At 42.8% G+C, this 13,771-nt stretch overlaps 1 protein-coding gene across 1 annotated transcript in view; it reads left to right on the top strand.

Annotated features, from left to right (window-relative positions):
* LOC121196816 (ryanodine receptor 3-like) overlaps window positions 1–13,771 on the top strand; it is a 71,822-nt gene that overhangs the window by 9,491 nt on the left and 48,560 nt on the right. Inside the window, 12 exon segments of the mRNA XM_041059950.1 lie at window positions 27–155; window positions 616–737; window positions 1,685–1,865; window positions 2,933–3,068; window positions 4,509–4,604; window positions 4,940–5,058; window positions 7,219–7,352; window positions 7,854–8,095; window positions 8,393–8,585; window positions 10,369–10,585; window positions 10,675–10,779; window positions 12,649–12,752. Coding sequence (XP_040915884.1) covers window positions 27–155; window positions 616–737; window positions 1,685–1,865; window positions 2,933–3,068; window positions 4,509–4,604; window positions 4,940–5,058; window positions 7,219–7,352; window positions 7,854–8,095; window positions 8,393–8,585; window positions 10,369–10,585; window positions 10,675–10,779; window positions 12,649–12,752 — 1,778 coding nt within the window.

Below are 13,771 nucleotides of genomic sequence, written 5' to 3'. Positions count from 1 at the left end.
AGCAGAGCCCCAAGCGGGACATCGAGGGCATGGGGGTGGCAGAGATTAAATACGGGGACTCGCTCTGCTTCATCACGCATGTGGCCACGGGACTCTGGCTCTCCTATCAGGCACCTGATGTCAAATCTGCCCGTCTGGGTCCCCTCAAGAGACGAGTGAGCGGAGACAAACACAACAAGCACACACCGTTCTGTCTTCAACTTGAAATGCAAAGCGTGTACAAAAACAAACAAAGTTAATAAGTAAATGAGATTCCTCGGAGCAGATAATCACTTTCAGGGTAATGACTTGATTGAGTTAAGATGACTGTCTATTAGTTCATAACTCTACCTCGACTAAATATAAACCTTGTCCCTTGGCTACTGAGGCGCAAGTGATAGAGGTGTGCGCGCGACAATGTGCGCGACAATGTGTCCTCCGTGTAAACACAGCCAGATAGCCTGTAGTGTCAGCACCTGTGTTCCAGACATTGTGGCTCAGTGCTAACTGAGGACAACTGGAGACTTCCTCTCCATTAAACGGCTTCCTCTTTGTTTTTTGATCCCCCCCCCGCTCCAATATCGTCACATAGCAGTGTCTCACACTCTTTCTTTCTCCCTGTCCTGCCCTCTGAAGGCGTGCCTACATTCTGAAGGTCACATGGATGACGGGTTGACCCTGCAGCGCTGTCAGCACGAAGAGTCCCGCGCCGCACGCATCATCCGCAACACCACCTTACTCTTTAACCGATTCATCAGGTATGTTGGGGAAAAAAGAAAAAAAAAGCTACTAAATTCCTCACTGGTGCACACAGTGACGTGATCGCACAAATTGTCCAATTAAACCAAATTACAGTTCACATTTGTCTTGAGCCACTTTATTGGGGTAATAAAGTGTCCTGTCAGTGATGCAAGTTATGTAAGCGCCACAGTGATGATGATGGTCGATTATCGTTAATACAGATGATAAACAGAGACTCCCCCAACATCACCTCATCACCAAATTATAGCTGATGCTTAAAAACCAGACACATGAAAGCCCCACAGACTCTCACAGAGTCCACACAATTGCAAAGTAACGTCCCTCCAGATTTTGAACTCAGCCACTGGAGAGTTAAGCTCTGGGCCTGTGAGTTTTGACTGAGCGAGGTGCCAAAGCCCCAGACAGCTCACTCAGTGTTCCAGTCATGCGTTTCCAAATGGAAAACACTGCAGTGGCGTCACGGCTACGCACAGCCGGCTATGAAAAAGGGAGCCGCGGAGCACGTAAATGGATGCTTCCAGTACCCTTATTTGTTATCAAATGGCCCGCTGTCCCCTGGGTTGGGCCTGGGGGCACTCATGGCGGGAACATGTGAGAGTCTGTCAGCCTCCCCCGCGGCTCTGACACATACATCTCCCCACACCCCTCCCACGTGTACGACAGGAGCTATTTTTAGCAGGCCAGCGGAAATCAGCATTTCAGCATGGATGAACCTGTGGGCTAAACATTGTGTTAGTCATCACAGCCTCTCCTCGAGTCTGCTCAGCCACCCAATTACAGTGTATTTACCAGAAGTTAAACACATTTGTGATGAATGGGAGTGATTTGAAAACTAGACAGGATCACAAACGTCAGCGGGGACTGCTGTCATGCCTGGATGAGAGGTTTTCTTGTGAATATTGACGTTTCTGTGCTCATTCTGCCCCCCCCCCCCTGTCTCCAGAGACCTGGACTGTCTGGGGGTTAAGAATAGGGCACTGGTTGCCCTGCCTGTCGAGGAGGTGCTCCAAACACTCAATGACCTCATCACCTATTTCCAGCTCCCTGACGCTGAGCTGGAGCATGAAGAGAGGCAGATCAAGCTGCGCTCACTCAAGAACCGACAGAACCTATTCAAACAGGAAGTGAGTTTCACCATTGAGGAAGGCGTAGCAAACTAACAGTCCATGAAAAATCAGTTAATAGAACTGTGAGCCGTTCTGCAGTGCAGCAAAATGTTAAAAACCCAGAATGAAGGGCTGTGATTGAGACAATTTTAATAAGCGACTGCACATACGAGTGAGCCAAGAGCAACGGCAAAGCTACACAAGAAAAAATATGTGAAAGGCTAAAGCAATTGATTCTTTGTGGTGTGTTTCAATGCCATCTTGTATTTGGAGGCGCTGCATGTGAGGGCGTCAGCAGTTTTGGTGTTATAAGTTTTCCCGAGGCTGGCACGAGTGCACTGAAGCTTTCCGCTAAGCCACTGGGACCTAAATTGCTTTCATCAATTACAAAATGTCAGCTGCCTTTACTGAAGGGGGGCCTATGATGTCAACTGTACCAACTCTTCTTAGCTCTAACAGGCTGCAATAACGTGTCACCATATCCTCAAGCCAACATACATGAATGTGAATTAGCTAAATGGAACATATTCACTTTTTTAGAAACATTATCAGAAAATATATAAAATAGTGCTTTTAATATTTGCAAGTTGTGCATATTTCGGAAATTCATCTTTCATATTATTTGCCTGTCTCTCTCAGTTAATACGCCAAAATAGCACATCTCTGTCCCACCACTAATATATTACACTTAGAAGGTCAATTTGTCACTGCAGACAGCTGACTCATCATTTTTCCCCAACATTATAAATCATCCCCAATTTCCATTTTGTCTTTTTATGCCCTCGTTTTAGCATATCTGATCACTATAGATATTCCTCTGTAGTATAAATCACCATGACATGGCCACCAAATGGGACGGGAGAGAGCCGCTGGGCTGCGTTCAGGATGGTCAGCTGATTTAATACTGCCGAAAAAGATCTCACCAATTTACGCTCTCATATTACTGACAGCTTGTCACTGATACCAGATGTAGTTCTGTGTTTAAAATGCATATATTCCATAGTCTTCTTATTTCATGTTTATGTATGTGAATATAACGTGGATCTTTGTGTGTGTGTGTGTGTGTGTGTGTGTGTGTGTTCGAGGGCATGCTGACTCTGGTGTCCAACTGTATTGACCGTCTGAACGTATACAACAGTGCTGCCCACTTCGGGGAGTGTGCCGGGGCCGAGGTCGGAGCTGCCTGGAAAGATATTCTGAACCTGCTGTACGAGCTGCTGGGTAAGAAGCTCATCTACTACACGCACACACACACACACACACACATATATGTATGTACAAACGCACACACTTAAAGCAATTCCCTACTGTAATCAATCACCGAGACGAGAGTCGTCGTGTGAGGATAAAGTAGCTGCAAGTGCAGCGGCTCAGTGGTGATGAAGAACTGTGCTGACCTGGTGTTTAACCAGCCATTTACAGATGCCTCAGAATGGAAGATTGAATCCTGAGATTGCCAGGTTGCGAACAGCTTAACAAATACACACAGACACACAATATACATGCACTCTTACCATAAATGCCCCTCCCCCTAATACGTGCACACATTCTCTCATCGTTGGGGGAAAAGACTTGATGGCATGTGGCCCGTTGCATACAAAAGAGCTTTCCAGTTTATGTGATGTGCTTCCAGGGCATCAGCCCAACAAAATCAGACGTCATACACCCCTACGCACACACGCACAAAAATTTCGGTGTCCCCGATTTTGGCCAGTTGACTTTTTGGCCACTGAATTGTCAATTCTCATCACTGTCTATGCTGTTTTCTCTTTTGTTTACTTGCTCCTGCTGTGCTCTTTATGCTCCTTTAGCCCGATGTCATCTGTCCCGCCTTTCCAAACTCGCTTAAACCTCCTTCATTGCTAGCATATGCTTTGTCAGATATAGACATATCTCACTAAAATGACCTGGCAGGGGAAAAATACATATGTATTTTTTGCTCTCCTTCTCTGTCTTAAAATCCTTCTGTCTTGTATCTGATGAATATAGTGTTTGGCTTGGACATATCCTTTGCTTGTTAGGGCATAAAAGACGCGCTTCTGAGCAGAACAATAGTTAGCAGGTGTGATTTTCTTCCTGCCGTTGTTTGGATATGTCATATTCTTAAGGAGAGGATCTGGACAGCAAAGTTTATCTTTCATCCTGCCAGGCTAAAGCCCCTCTACCCTCCAAGTGTGTCCTTCACACTCTTATTTACACTGATTTTACCTCCTGGCTCGTATTAGAGTTCCAGCCACGTCTCTCTCTTCCCCCGTTCCCTCCTCCACACACCTGCTCCGGCGCAGTGCTAAGTGGATTTGGGATGCCTCCCTCCTTTCTTCCCTGTCTGTCTGTGTTGGGTGACCCTGTCTTTTTTTTGCTAGGACATATGTGGGTGTGTTTGTCAGCACGTGACGTGTGTTTTCTCTCCTTGTGTTGTACCCTCTCTCTATCTTACAGTTTAATATGTATAAGGGTGTCAAAGCAGATCCTCTCTCCTTCCTTGGCTTTGGGTATGCATTTAAGGTGTCCACCTTTGGGTGACATTGTTTGTGCTGTTGTGAATGAAGAAAAATTTGGCAGTGCACCTAAGGGGATCCATCAAACCATTTTGAATAAAAAAAATCCCTACCATCTTTGATACAAAACTTGAGTCATGCACACTTTCCTTCTACCCTGCAGCGGCGTTAATACGAGGCAACAGGAACAACTGCACTCAGTTCTCCAATAACTTGGACTGGCTGGTGAGCAAGCTGGAGCGACTGGAGTCCTCTTCAGGTATGCTCAGTTTAATTCTCACACACACTGAGATCTATGAGATACCCTGCATTTTCTCTGGCTGAGACATCACAAAACTATAAATCTCCTTAGATTACAATCCAGCTCTGTTCGACAGGGACATGAGTCTCAAAAGATCTAAAAAGATGACAGTGCTCCCTTAAAAAAAAAAAAAAAATATGGGTACCTCTACTTTTTAAATGTATAGTAAGGAACGTACCAGCAGCACTGAGTGTTCCCTCTTGATCTACATGGATGTCTCTTTGACGAGTGTCCTCTGTTGTGTCTTTCTCCTCTGCGGGTGTTAACTAATTGATGAATTTGCGGCTGTGCAGGCATCCTGGAAGTTCTGCACTGCATTCTAATTGAGAGCCCTGAGGCCCTCAACATCATCCAGAGAGGACACATCAAGTCCATCATATCACTGCTCTACAAGCACGGACGAAACCACAAGGTGAGCAGCAAGCTGTGCTGCTACGGTCAAGTGTTAATGTCAAGTGTTAATCTCTGCTGTGATATAAAGTAATGACACATCCGGGCTCCATTATTGTGTGTAATGTGGTTGAGCTACAAGGAGAATGATGTACAATGAATACAGGTTGTAAATAAAGTGAGCATAAGTTCAAGGTGTTGGTGGAAAGAAACCACATGTTGAAAGGGAACTTTGAGTCTGTGAAATCAAATATATTCTTAAGTTTGACATTTTGGGAAATTATTTTTTACTTATTCACTTTCTTGCTGAGAGTCGGGCAAGAAGATGTATGTCATGGACTTATGTCTGTAAGGTAAATGTGTCACTGGAGTCTGCTGTCAGTTAGCTTAGCTTAGCATGAAGACATAAGACAGGAGAAAGGGGGGAAACTAACCTGATTCTGTCCAGAGGTAACACTATCTGCCAAACCTCACTTGTATCTTTGGAGCCTCAGCTGGTTGCCTGGCAACTTGTCCGAGCCCAGACATAGTTTGGTACATTACCCAAATAACACCGTTAAATGGCAAATTCGTCCTTTACACACTTAGATTTTTGTGCAGATTAAACAAATGACAAACGATATAAAGTGTTAGTTAGTGAGCTTTAGAGGGGATAACTTAGACAAAGCCAAACTTAGAGTAATAGTTAGACACAGATTGCCTTATCTCCTCCAAGTATTAACAAGAAATCAAATCATGGAGCCATTTTTTATAACAAGGAGGGGAAGGACATTTCCACCCCCCCACCCCCAAATAACACTTTTGGCCACAACCATGCCAAACCATGAGAACCTGTTGACTCTCATGTTGTAATTGGAAGCAGTATTCAGAACAGCCCAGTATAGCAAAATTACAGTCAGGGATGACTTGCTTCCCAAGTATTACACTGCACCATTGTACTTTCTCAGCCCAGAAGAGGTGAGTTAAAGCCCCATCCACCAACTCACATTTGTCACATTTAGGGGAAACGGAGGGGTAGATTTTTTTCTGCTTGACCTTTGAATAGTGTACACGCTGCATAGTTTCAAATTGTATGAGCTGAAGTCTCACATTAACAGAACATTACTTCTACTTTAGCCCTTTTTTTCCCCAAAGCTCAAGAGTGATCTGAGCCAATTTCCTTGCCCCATGCATCCTTGAGATATTCAGAGGAGATATTCCCCTTAAAGACAGTGACCAACTGTGAAATCAAGTGTTTGGAGGTGAGTGCTAAAGACATGCATTCATAAAAGGCCAGCTTCATTTTTACCTGAAGGTGAGAGTGGTATCAATCCTGTCATCTATCAGCAAGAAAGCAAGTGTATTTCCCCAAACGTCAAACTGTTCCTTTAAACGATGCATACTGAAATATTAAGTAACTTTGATGTTGTCAGAATTTTTTAGTCATGCAAGAAAGCACACAATAAGCATTGAAAGGGCATTCTGCCTGTTTATCTTGTATCCAGTCATCTCCAGTTCTTTCCTCATTAGGCTCACCAAAGCGTTTCACTGGATGCACATTCATTTCCATAACAGTTCCCTTTGGGCCTCTTTGTCACTGCCTCTTCTCTTTAACTACTAATTCATTGTGGTTACCTTCTACCAGCATACAAACTTCCATTCTTGACAGAAGTTTCCTGGGGGTTTGGTTGCAGTGCGTCCCCCATCATGAATCAATCTGCTTAACAGTGAAATGAGATCAGGAGCAGGCAGTCAGCTGGTCGGGGTCATAAATCAGCCTAAATGTATTATTTTCCTGTGGAGGCAGGAGAAAAGGGCCAATGATAAAGCGAAGGTGCTCTGCCCTGTCACCCTTGGCTGAGCTTCCCAGCCCATTTAATTCTACGGCTTTGTTAACCTAACATCAAAAGGATATTATTGGACATGTTTTTTCCCCCAATAAGCATCTCTGAGTAATTATGCAGTGGTTGCATGAAAAGAGGCTGTCCCTAGAGCAGCAACCTTGACAGTGATTAGGGACAAAGATAATTAGTCATTTCATGAAAGATATGGATTCATATCCAGGGTTTAATAGGTAAAATTAGGTCGGCGTGTAATCAGTTACTGGGGGGGTGTGTGTATGTGTGTGGGGGGGGGGGGGGGGGCATATTGTGCTCTTCCTCTTGACATTGTTGCTTATTTTCCTCCACTTCCTTTTTTTTAGATTCTGGACGTACTCTGCTCGCTGTGTGTGTGTAATGGCGTAGCTGTACGAACCAATCAGAACCTTATCTGTGATCACTTGCTGCCCAAGAGGGATCTGCTGCTGCAAACCCAGCTGGTCAATGATGTCCAGAGGTTAGAAAGCCATCAACACACCATGCTTTCTTTCAACACTGCGCTTCTCTGATGTTTTGATTTGTTGTAATTTATTGACATTTTATAATTACGCTTGAAATAACCGAGTGATGAAGGACTAGTCTGTGATTGGTGTCAAGTCAGGTTCTTAGTAACTACAAGCTACTTTCCAACCAGTGATTTACTAAATTGACTTCGAACAACCTAGCACTGTATACTGAGACCACATTCATAGTATTCCTTATGATCCTGTAACGTTTAGTCTTTGTGCTGTGAGAAGAAGCATTTGGGTGAGGGTGAGATAATTTGAACTCAGATTTAATCCCAACTCTCATTGGATCGTTTTCTTGACACTAGTGAAATGCAGATTGAATGATCTCATCCTAAGGGAAGACTTTTTCATTAGTTTTAAGAAAAAAATGCATGTTACAAATGAATATGAGAATATCTTACATTGCTCTGAGGGATGTCTAATGATTCTGTGTTTCATTTCATTGCCAGCATGAGGCCGAACATCTTCCTGGGGGTGAGCGAGGGCTCAGCTCAGTATAAGAAGTGGTACTACGAGCTGATGATCGACCAGGTGGACCACTTTGTGACCAGTGAGCCCTCCCACCTGAGAGTGGGCTGGGCCAACACTAAAGGATATGCTCCCTACCCCGGAGGAGGAGAGGGCTGGGGTGGCAATGGGGTTGGAGATGACCTGTACTCATATGGCTTTGATGGACTCCACCTCTGGTCAGGTCAGCGTGAGGAGGAAATTTCTGTTTTTTTTTGTGTGTAGCTGAGATCATAATAAGCTAATGTACTGAAGAAGAGTAAGATGAGTGGTAATTCTGTGCTATAGCCAGATTGTGTCTAGACAGAATCAGTACCCAGCAGGGACAATCTCCTTGCCCAGAGTGTGTGTAACTGTGTGTACAAATATGTGTCCTGTGTGTGTGTGTGTATGTGAGAGAGACGTGATCTGTGCCAGCATCACTCACAGGGTCATATTTCACATAATACTGTACGTGTGTGTGTGTGTGTTTCCTGAACAGGTCGTATCCCGCGGGCGGTTGCGTCCATGAACCAGCACATCCTCACCTCAGAGGATGTGGTGAGCTGTTGTCTGGACCTGGGAGCACCCAGCATCTCTTTCAGGATCAACGGACAGCCCGTCCAGGGCATGTTTGAAAATTTCAACACAGACGGCCTCTTCTTCCCAGTCGTCAGCTTCTCTGCGGGGGTCAAGTGAGTATTTGTTTGTTTGTCCTTTTGTGATGTCTGAGACCAGCACCTACACTCACACAAACACTGCCTTGAACATCCATCTAATCCACATATCCATTCTGGTCCGAGTGCATTAATCCTCAAGGCCTTGAGATTGGACACAGGTAGAATCAGCTGGCTACATATTCCTTTCTGTTGCCATGGTGACCACAGATAGTGTGATGGACAAGACTTTAAAATGGAATTTCAGGCTCCAGCAGTTTTCCCGTGATTCCATGATTGACTCTTGACTTTGTAGAGCAAAGCAGCATTTTGCATTAACAGCTTTCACTCTTGAAGCCCATAGAAACTTGACACCACGAGACTAATATGATTTCGTTTGGTTGTGTAAGCTATCACAGAGTGAATTCATCTCTCGCTGCCTTATGAAAATGAATTCTCAAAAAGTAATACCACACCTGATAGAGCATGTGCAGTAGTAAGAGAAGCTTCCTCGGGGGTGTGAAAGCAACATGTCATTTTTCCCCAAAAAACATTCTGGAAAATACCCTGAGTTAGTTCTTCTTCTTCTTCTTCCAACCTCTCACCAAGGATAGGTTTTTCAGTTTGGAGTCACAGGTCCAGAGGTAAATGATGGTTCTCCGGTGTCATTCTGGACTTCTATCCTGCTCTCCCTTTTTCCTCCCGCTTGGTATTTCCATTTCCCCTGTCGTGCGGTCCATGTCGCTGCTAACTCCACTGTTGGCATAGAAAGTATGAACACAACCATTATGCCTCCTTCAATACTACATATAATATGGAGTCACCAGGCGCTTGTTTTCACATGTCAAGAAACCAGTACTTTACATAACCCTGAATTCTTGATGAGTAGCATGTATGGGGGTCACAAATGAGCAACTTAAATATTTCACATCAACAATATTAATTATTCTGTAAATAATTGAATAATAGCTAGGAGCAATAAAGCTTAATTCTGCAACAATCCAGAGTAATATAGTATACAGTATCGCAACTAGATATATGTGTATGTATATATTGCAAATATATTAAACATAAATGACTAAGTCTAAAAACATGTTTAAGTAAAGTTATTATCTTAACAAGTATTAGAGTCATTAGAGAAGTTTACAGTACATACTGAAGGACGTGATCATTCACTTTATTTTGCACTTCAGTTTTATTTACTTATGACTGAACTCCATTGTCCCATTTGCTTGTGTTTCACCCGTCTCTTGGGATTTAGGTTTAGTTTAGATTTTCAGAGTCAACACTCAGTGTGGACTGCACCACCTTATAAACACTTTTGTGTGGGTTACAACACCTCCGAGCTCATACTAAGAACTGACCCAGTGAACAGGTTGAACATCTCTGTGGAGATAAACGTGCCAGAAAATGACAGCTGCACATCTTCACTACTCAATAATTGAGGGGCTGCAGTCAGAATGGGCCTTGTTGCGTCACCACTACTACTTGAGTAGCTATTTTGGGCGGCCTCAGGAGAGTCTCTTCACAGTGATGGCCTGAGACTTTTTTTTTTTTGCAGTCTCAGAGCTGAACTTGTCCCTGTTAGAGCAGAGGCTGGAACTGATTGAAGTGGATTAAGGGGAGGAAAAGTAGTTATGTTTAGCTGCATGGTTGGTTTTCTTTTCAGTGGCTGCTCCTTTCATTAATAGCTATCTGATTATCCCTTATGATTAAATATTTAATTTATAGTTACCGGCACTTTTACCCCCATTGATGAACTTTTTTCTTCCTGCATTGTTTGTATGTAGAATAATAAATGACTAACATTTGGTCTTGTTAGGGTGCGTTTCCTGCTGGGCGGACGACACGGCGACTTTAAGTTCCTGCCTCCATCAAGTTACGCTCCATGTTATGAGGCTCTGCTGCCGAAGGAGAAGATGAAGGTGGAGCCGGTGAAAGAGTACAAGAGGGATGTGGACGGAGTCAGAGATCTGCTGGGCACCACCCAATTCATGTCACAGGCCTCCTTCATCCCCACACCTGTGGAAACCAGCCAGGTAAGCTAACAGGAGTATATAGCAGAGCGGTGGTTACTGAGACAGACACTTTAGTGACCAACTGACTGTTACTTTACCTGTTTCCTCAGATTGTTATGCCACCTCATTTGGAAAAGGTTCGGGACAAGCTGGCTGAGAACATTCACGAACTGTGGGGCATGAATAAGATTGAGCTGGGTTGGTCATACGGCAAGGTGAGAAACATGCAGATTGTTCTTTTACTTATATAATTCTCTTACAACAAGATCATCACTCTGGATCAGAATATAAAAAGCACAATCCATACATTTTGCCATGTTTGTGGAGAGATAAACATCACAAATACACATTTTCTAAACAAATTTAATTTAAAAACCAGCTTGAAATGCATTAATCCTTAGCAGTGTTAGAATTTAACCATCGCAAAAGCCTGTACGTCATCTTGCTTTCTCTTTTATAATTTGCGGTTCACACCAAAAAGAGGGTAAGTGGAAAGAACACTCATTTTCCATATTTGATGCTTTTCATACCACTCATTTAGATGCTTCATTCCAGTTTGCTCGTAGGTAGCAGAGTCATTGTGTTTGTGTTTTAGTATACAAGTAAGTCATGAATTACTAAGTATTGTTTCATCCAAGGGCAGAGCAGGATATTTTGGCTATTTCAGCGCAGCAGTAAACCAAGAGGGAAGCCTGTATTTTCATTTCTTGTGTTTAACTTTTCTTCTTTTGAAAGAAAAATAGAAAAATAGAAACTTTTTGGTTTGTGGACAGATTAAAGAAACCACATACAGTGTGTTAATTACTGAGCTGTTTCTCTTGCTTTTGTTCCCTATGCTAGGTTATGTTAATAGTCTCCTGACTCCAGCTCCATATACTTTCTCATCTAACTCTCAGTAAGAAAAGCTAAGTAGTGTATTTCCCAATATAGTCAGTTGAAAAACACATACCCACAATATATATAGTGTCATTTTTGTCTGCAAAAGACTCAGTGATGACTTTCTTGGTTTATTGCATCTGCCAAAGTGACCTGTTTGGCCCATAAAGCAACAGACTACACAACACAAACAACAATGTGGAACACAGCTCTTATGTCTATAATACAAACATACTTCATGCCTCTATTATTAATACTGTCAGCTTTTATACTTCATTTTATACTGTAACGCATCAGCAGAATCTTTAATTTAGCATGATGGTATCTGTAAAGTATGAGAGCTGTTTAATAAATCAAAATCTGAACTTTAACTTTTTACGTCAAGAAGTTTTCTCTGTTTAAATTGCGGGGGTCAGAGCACTAACAGTGTGTCAGACAGTGGTAAAACTTAGAGCTAGCCATGATGCACATAGTATCAAATGTAATAGTGGATAAAGTTCCACTGCAGCTTATTCTGTGCTCTGTAGCTGTGATTGTGTTTAATTACAGCAGCGTTCACCGGAGATGTCCTACAGCAGAGGGAAAAAGTATTGTCTGTTATTTAGCCCTGGTCGCATTATAAATACCTTTTTCATTTGTTGTTTGTTCCACAAATATAATTCTGTAAGAGGAAGAGCTGCCAGAGAAGAGATTTCCCATAGAGTTCTTGTACTATTCACAAAAGAGCTGGCTGGTGTTCATTGGACCCACACACACACACACACACACAGACACACACACACACATACACAGCTGCATATCTGTACATAGCCCCGCATGTTTTCTTGGTAAATATCCGCCATTGCCATTCCGCCTCCTCTGAGCAGCGTTGCCAAGGGATTATTTGGCATAAAGTGCAGCCCCGAGAGAGGCATTACACCTCTCACTTGGTATTCCAGCTGTACACCTTCCTATCTCCTCCAAGAAAACATGCTCCTGTGTTCCTCTTTCATAACATGTTCACTAGAGTAGACTGTCTTATCACTGCAACCAGTAGCACCCTGTACTTAGACCACATTCCTGTTCCCCATCCTTAGTTCACAATGACGTTGATTTACAAAGGTGTGAATATATGTAATGCACATACATATGAAGCTGTTGAAGAGCAGAGTTGAAGGCTACAAAAGAAAGTTGAAATAATACTTCTGTGACTTTTCTTTTCCTCACAGATAAGGGATGATAATAAGCGGCAGCATCCGTGCCTGGTGGATTTCTCTAAGCTGCCAGAAACAGAAAAGAACTACAATCTGCAGATGTCAACAGAAACTCTGAAGTATGTTGAGCGCTATGGATTGATTTTCCCCACGGTCCATGATTTGGTGTTTGAAGAGAAGAAGAAAGGGAGTGTGAGAAGGAGTCAATACAGAGACAGACAAATTTTTTTGTTTGAATCAAACGGTTGTTAATGAGCATTAATTAAGAGCATCACATACTTAACAAGAAGTAGATATAAACCCTAGTTATGACCAAGCCAGTCAGCCCATTGAACTCCACTCACATGGCATATATAGTGTTGATATTTGGCATCCACGCTGTGAGCAGCAGTAGCAGCAGTGACAGCATTCAGTTGCTTTGAGGGGCTCACTGTGTGTGTTGGATATATGTTGCAGTGAGAGGAGCATGGCCTGTGAGTGTAGCGTCAAATTAAATATTTTAACTAATTTCAGTGTGACAGTGTAGCCCAGTCTCTAATATACTGTACTTTTGCGGAACATAAAGCATATTTGTTGTGAAATTCATCATAGGAATCGCTAATGGAGAGCTGAGTTTGTTGCTGTGCCTATGAAGTCCAAAAATATTATTTAACATTCTTGTTTACACATGTATATACTTATTCATGTCTGTTTGGCTGTTAATATTATTCACCACACTAGATCATGTTGATGTGATGTTTGCCTCTGCCATCTGTGAGTAACTGTCACTCAGTGCTTTGTTCCTCCAGCGTTAGGTTATATTTTCTTGAAGATAAACAGTAAATACAGTCAAGCCTGAGGTCAGGCAGGTTCCTCATTTGAAGTGTAGGAAATTTCCATTTTCATTGTTGCACTACTAAGCAAGCCTTACTCACAGTCGGTGATCCTTTTCCACTTGTCAGTGCTCTACACAACATTTGGTTCTGCTCATAACAGTCCCAGTGAGACATTTTACAAGTGCTTTACATAAATGCTCTTTAAATGATAAAGGAGAACGTTGAGGTTTGCTGTGATTAATCTTGATCTGTTGCAGCCGAAGACACGTCGGGGTGACACTGATGGGTGTCTGAGTGACATCAAACTCATTTTTACTGCCACT

This window comes from Toxotes jaculatrix, chromosome 17, assembly GCF_017976425.1.
Source record: "Toxotes jaculatrix isolate fToxJac2 chromosome 17, fToxJac2.pri, whole genome shotgun sequence".
NCBI lineage: Eukaryota > Metazoa > Chordata > Actinopteri > Toxotidae > Toxotes > Toxotes jaculatrix.
Note: the sequence above shows the minus strand (reverse complement) of the source record. Positions and strands in the feature narration are given on the sequence as shown.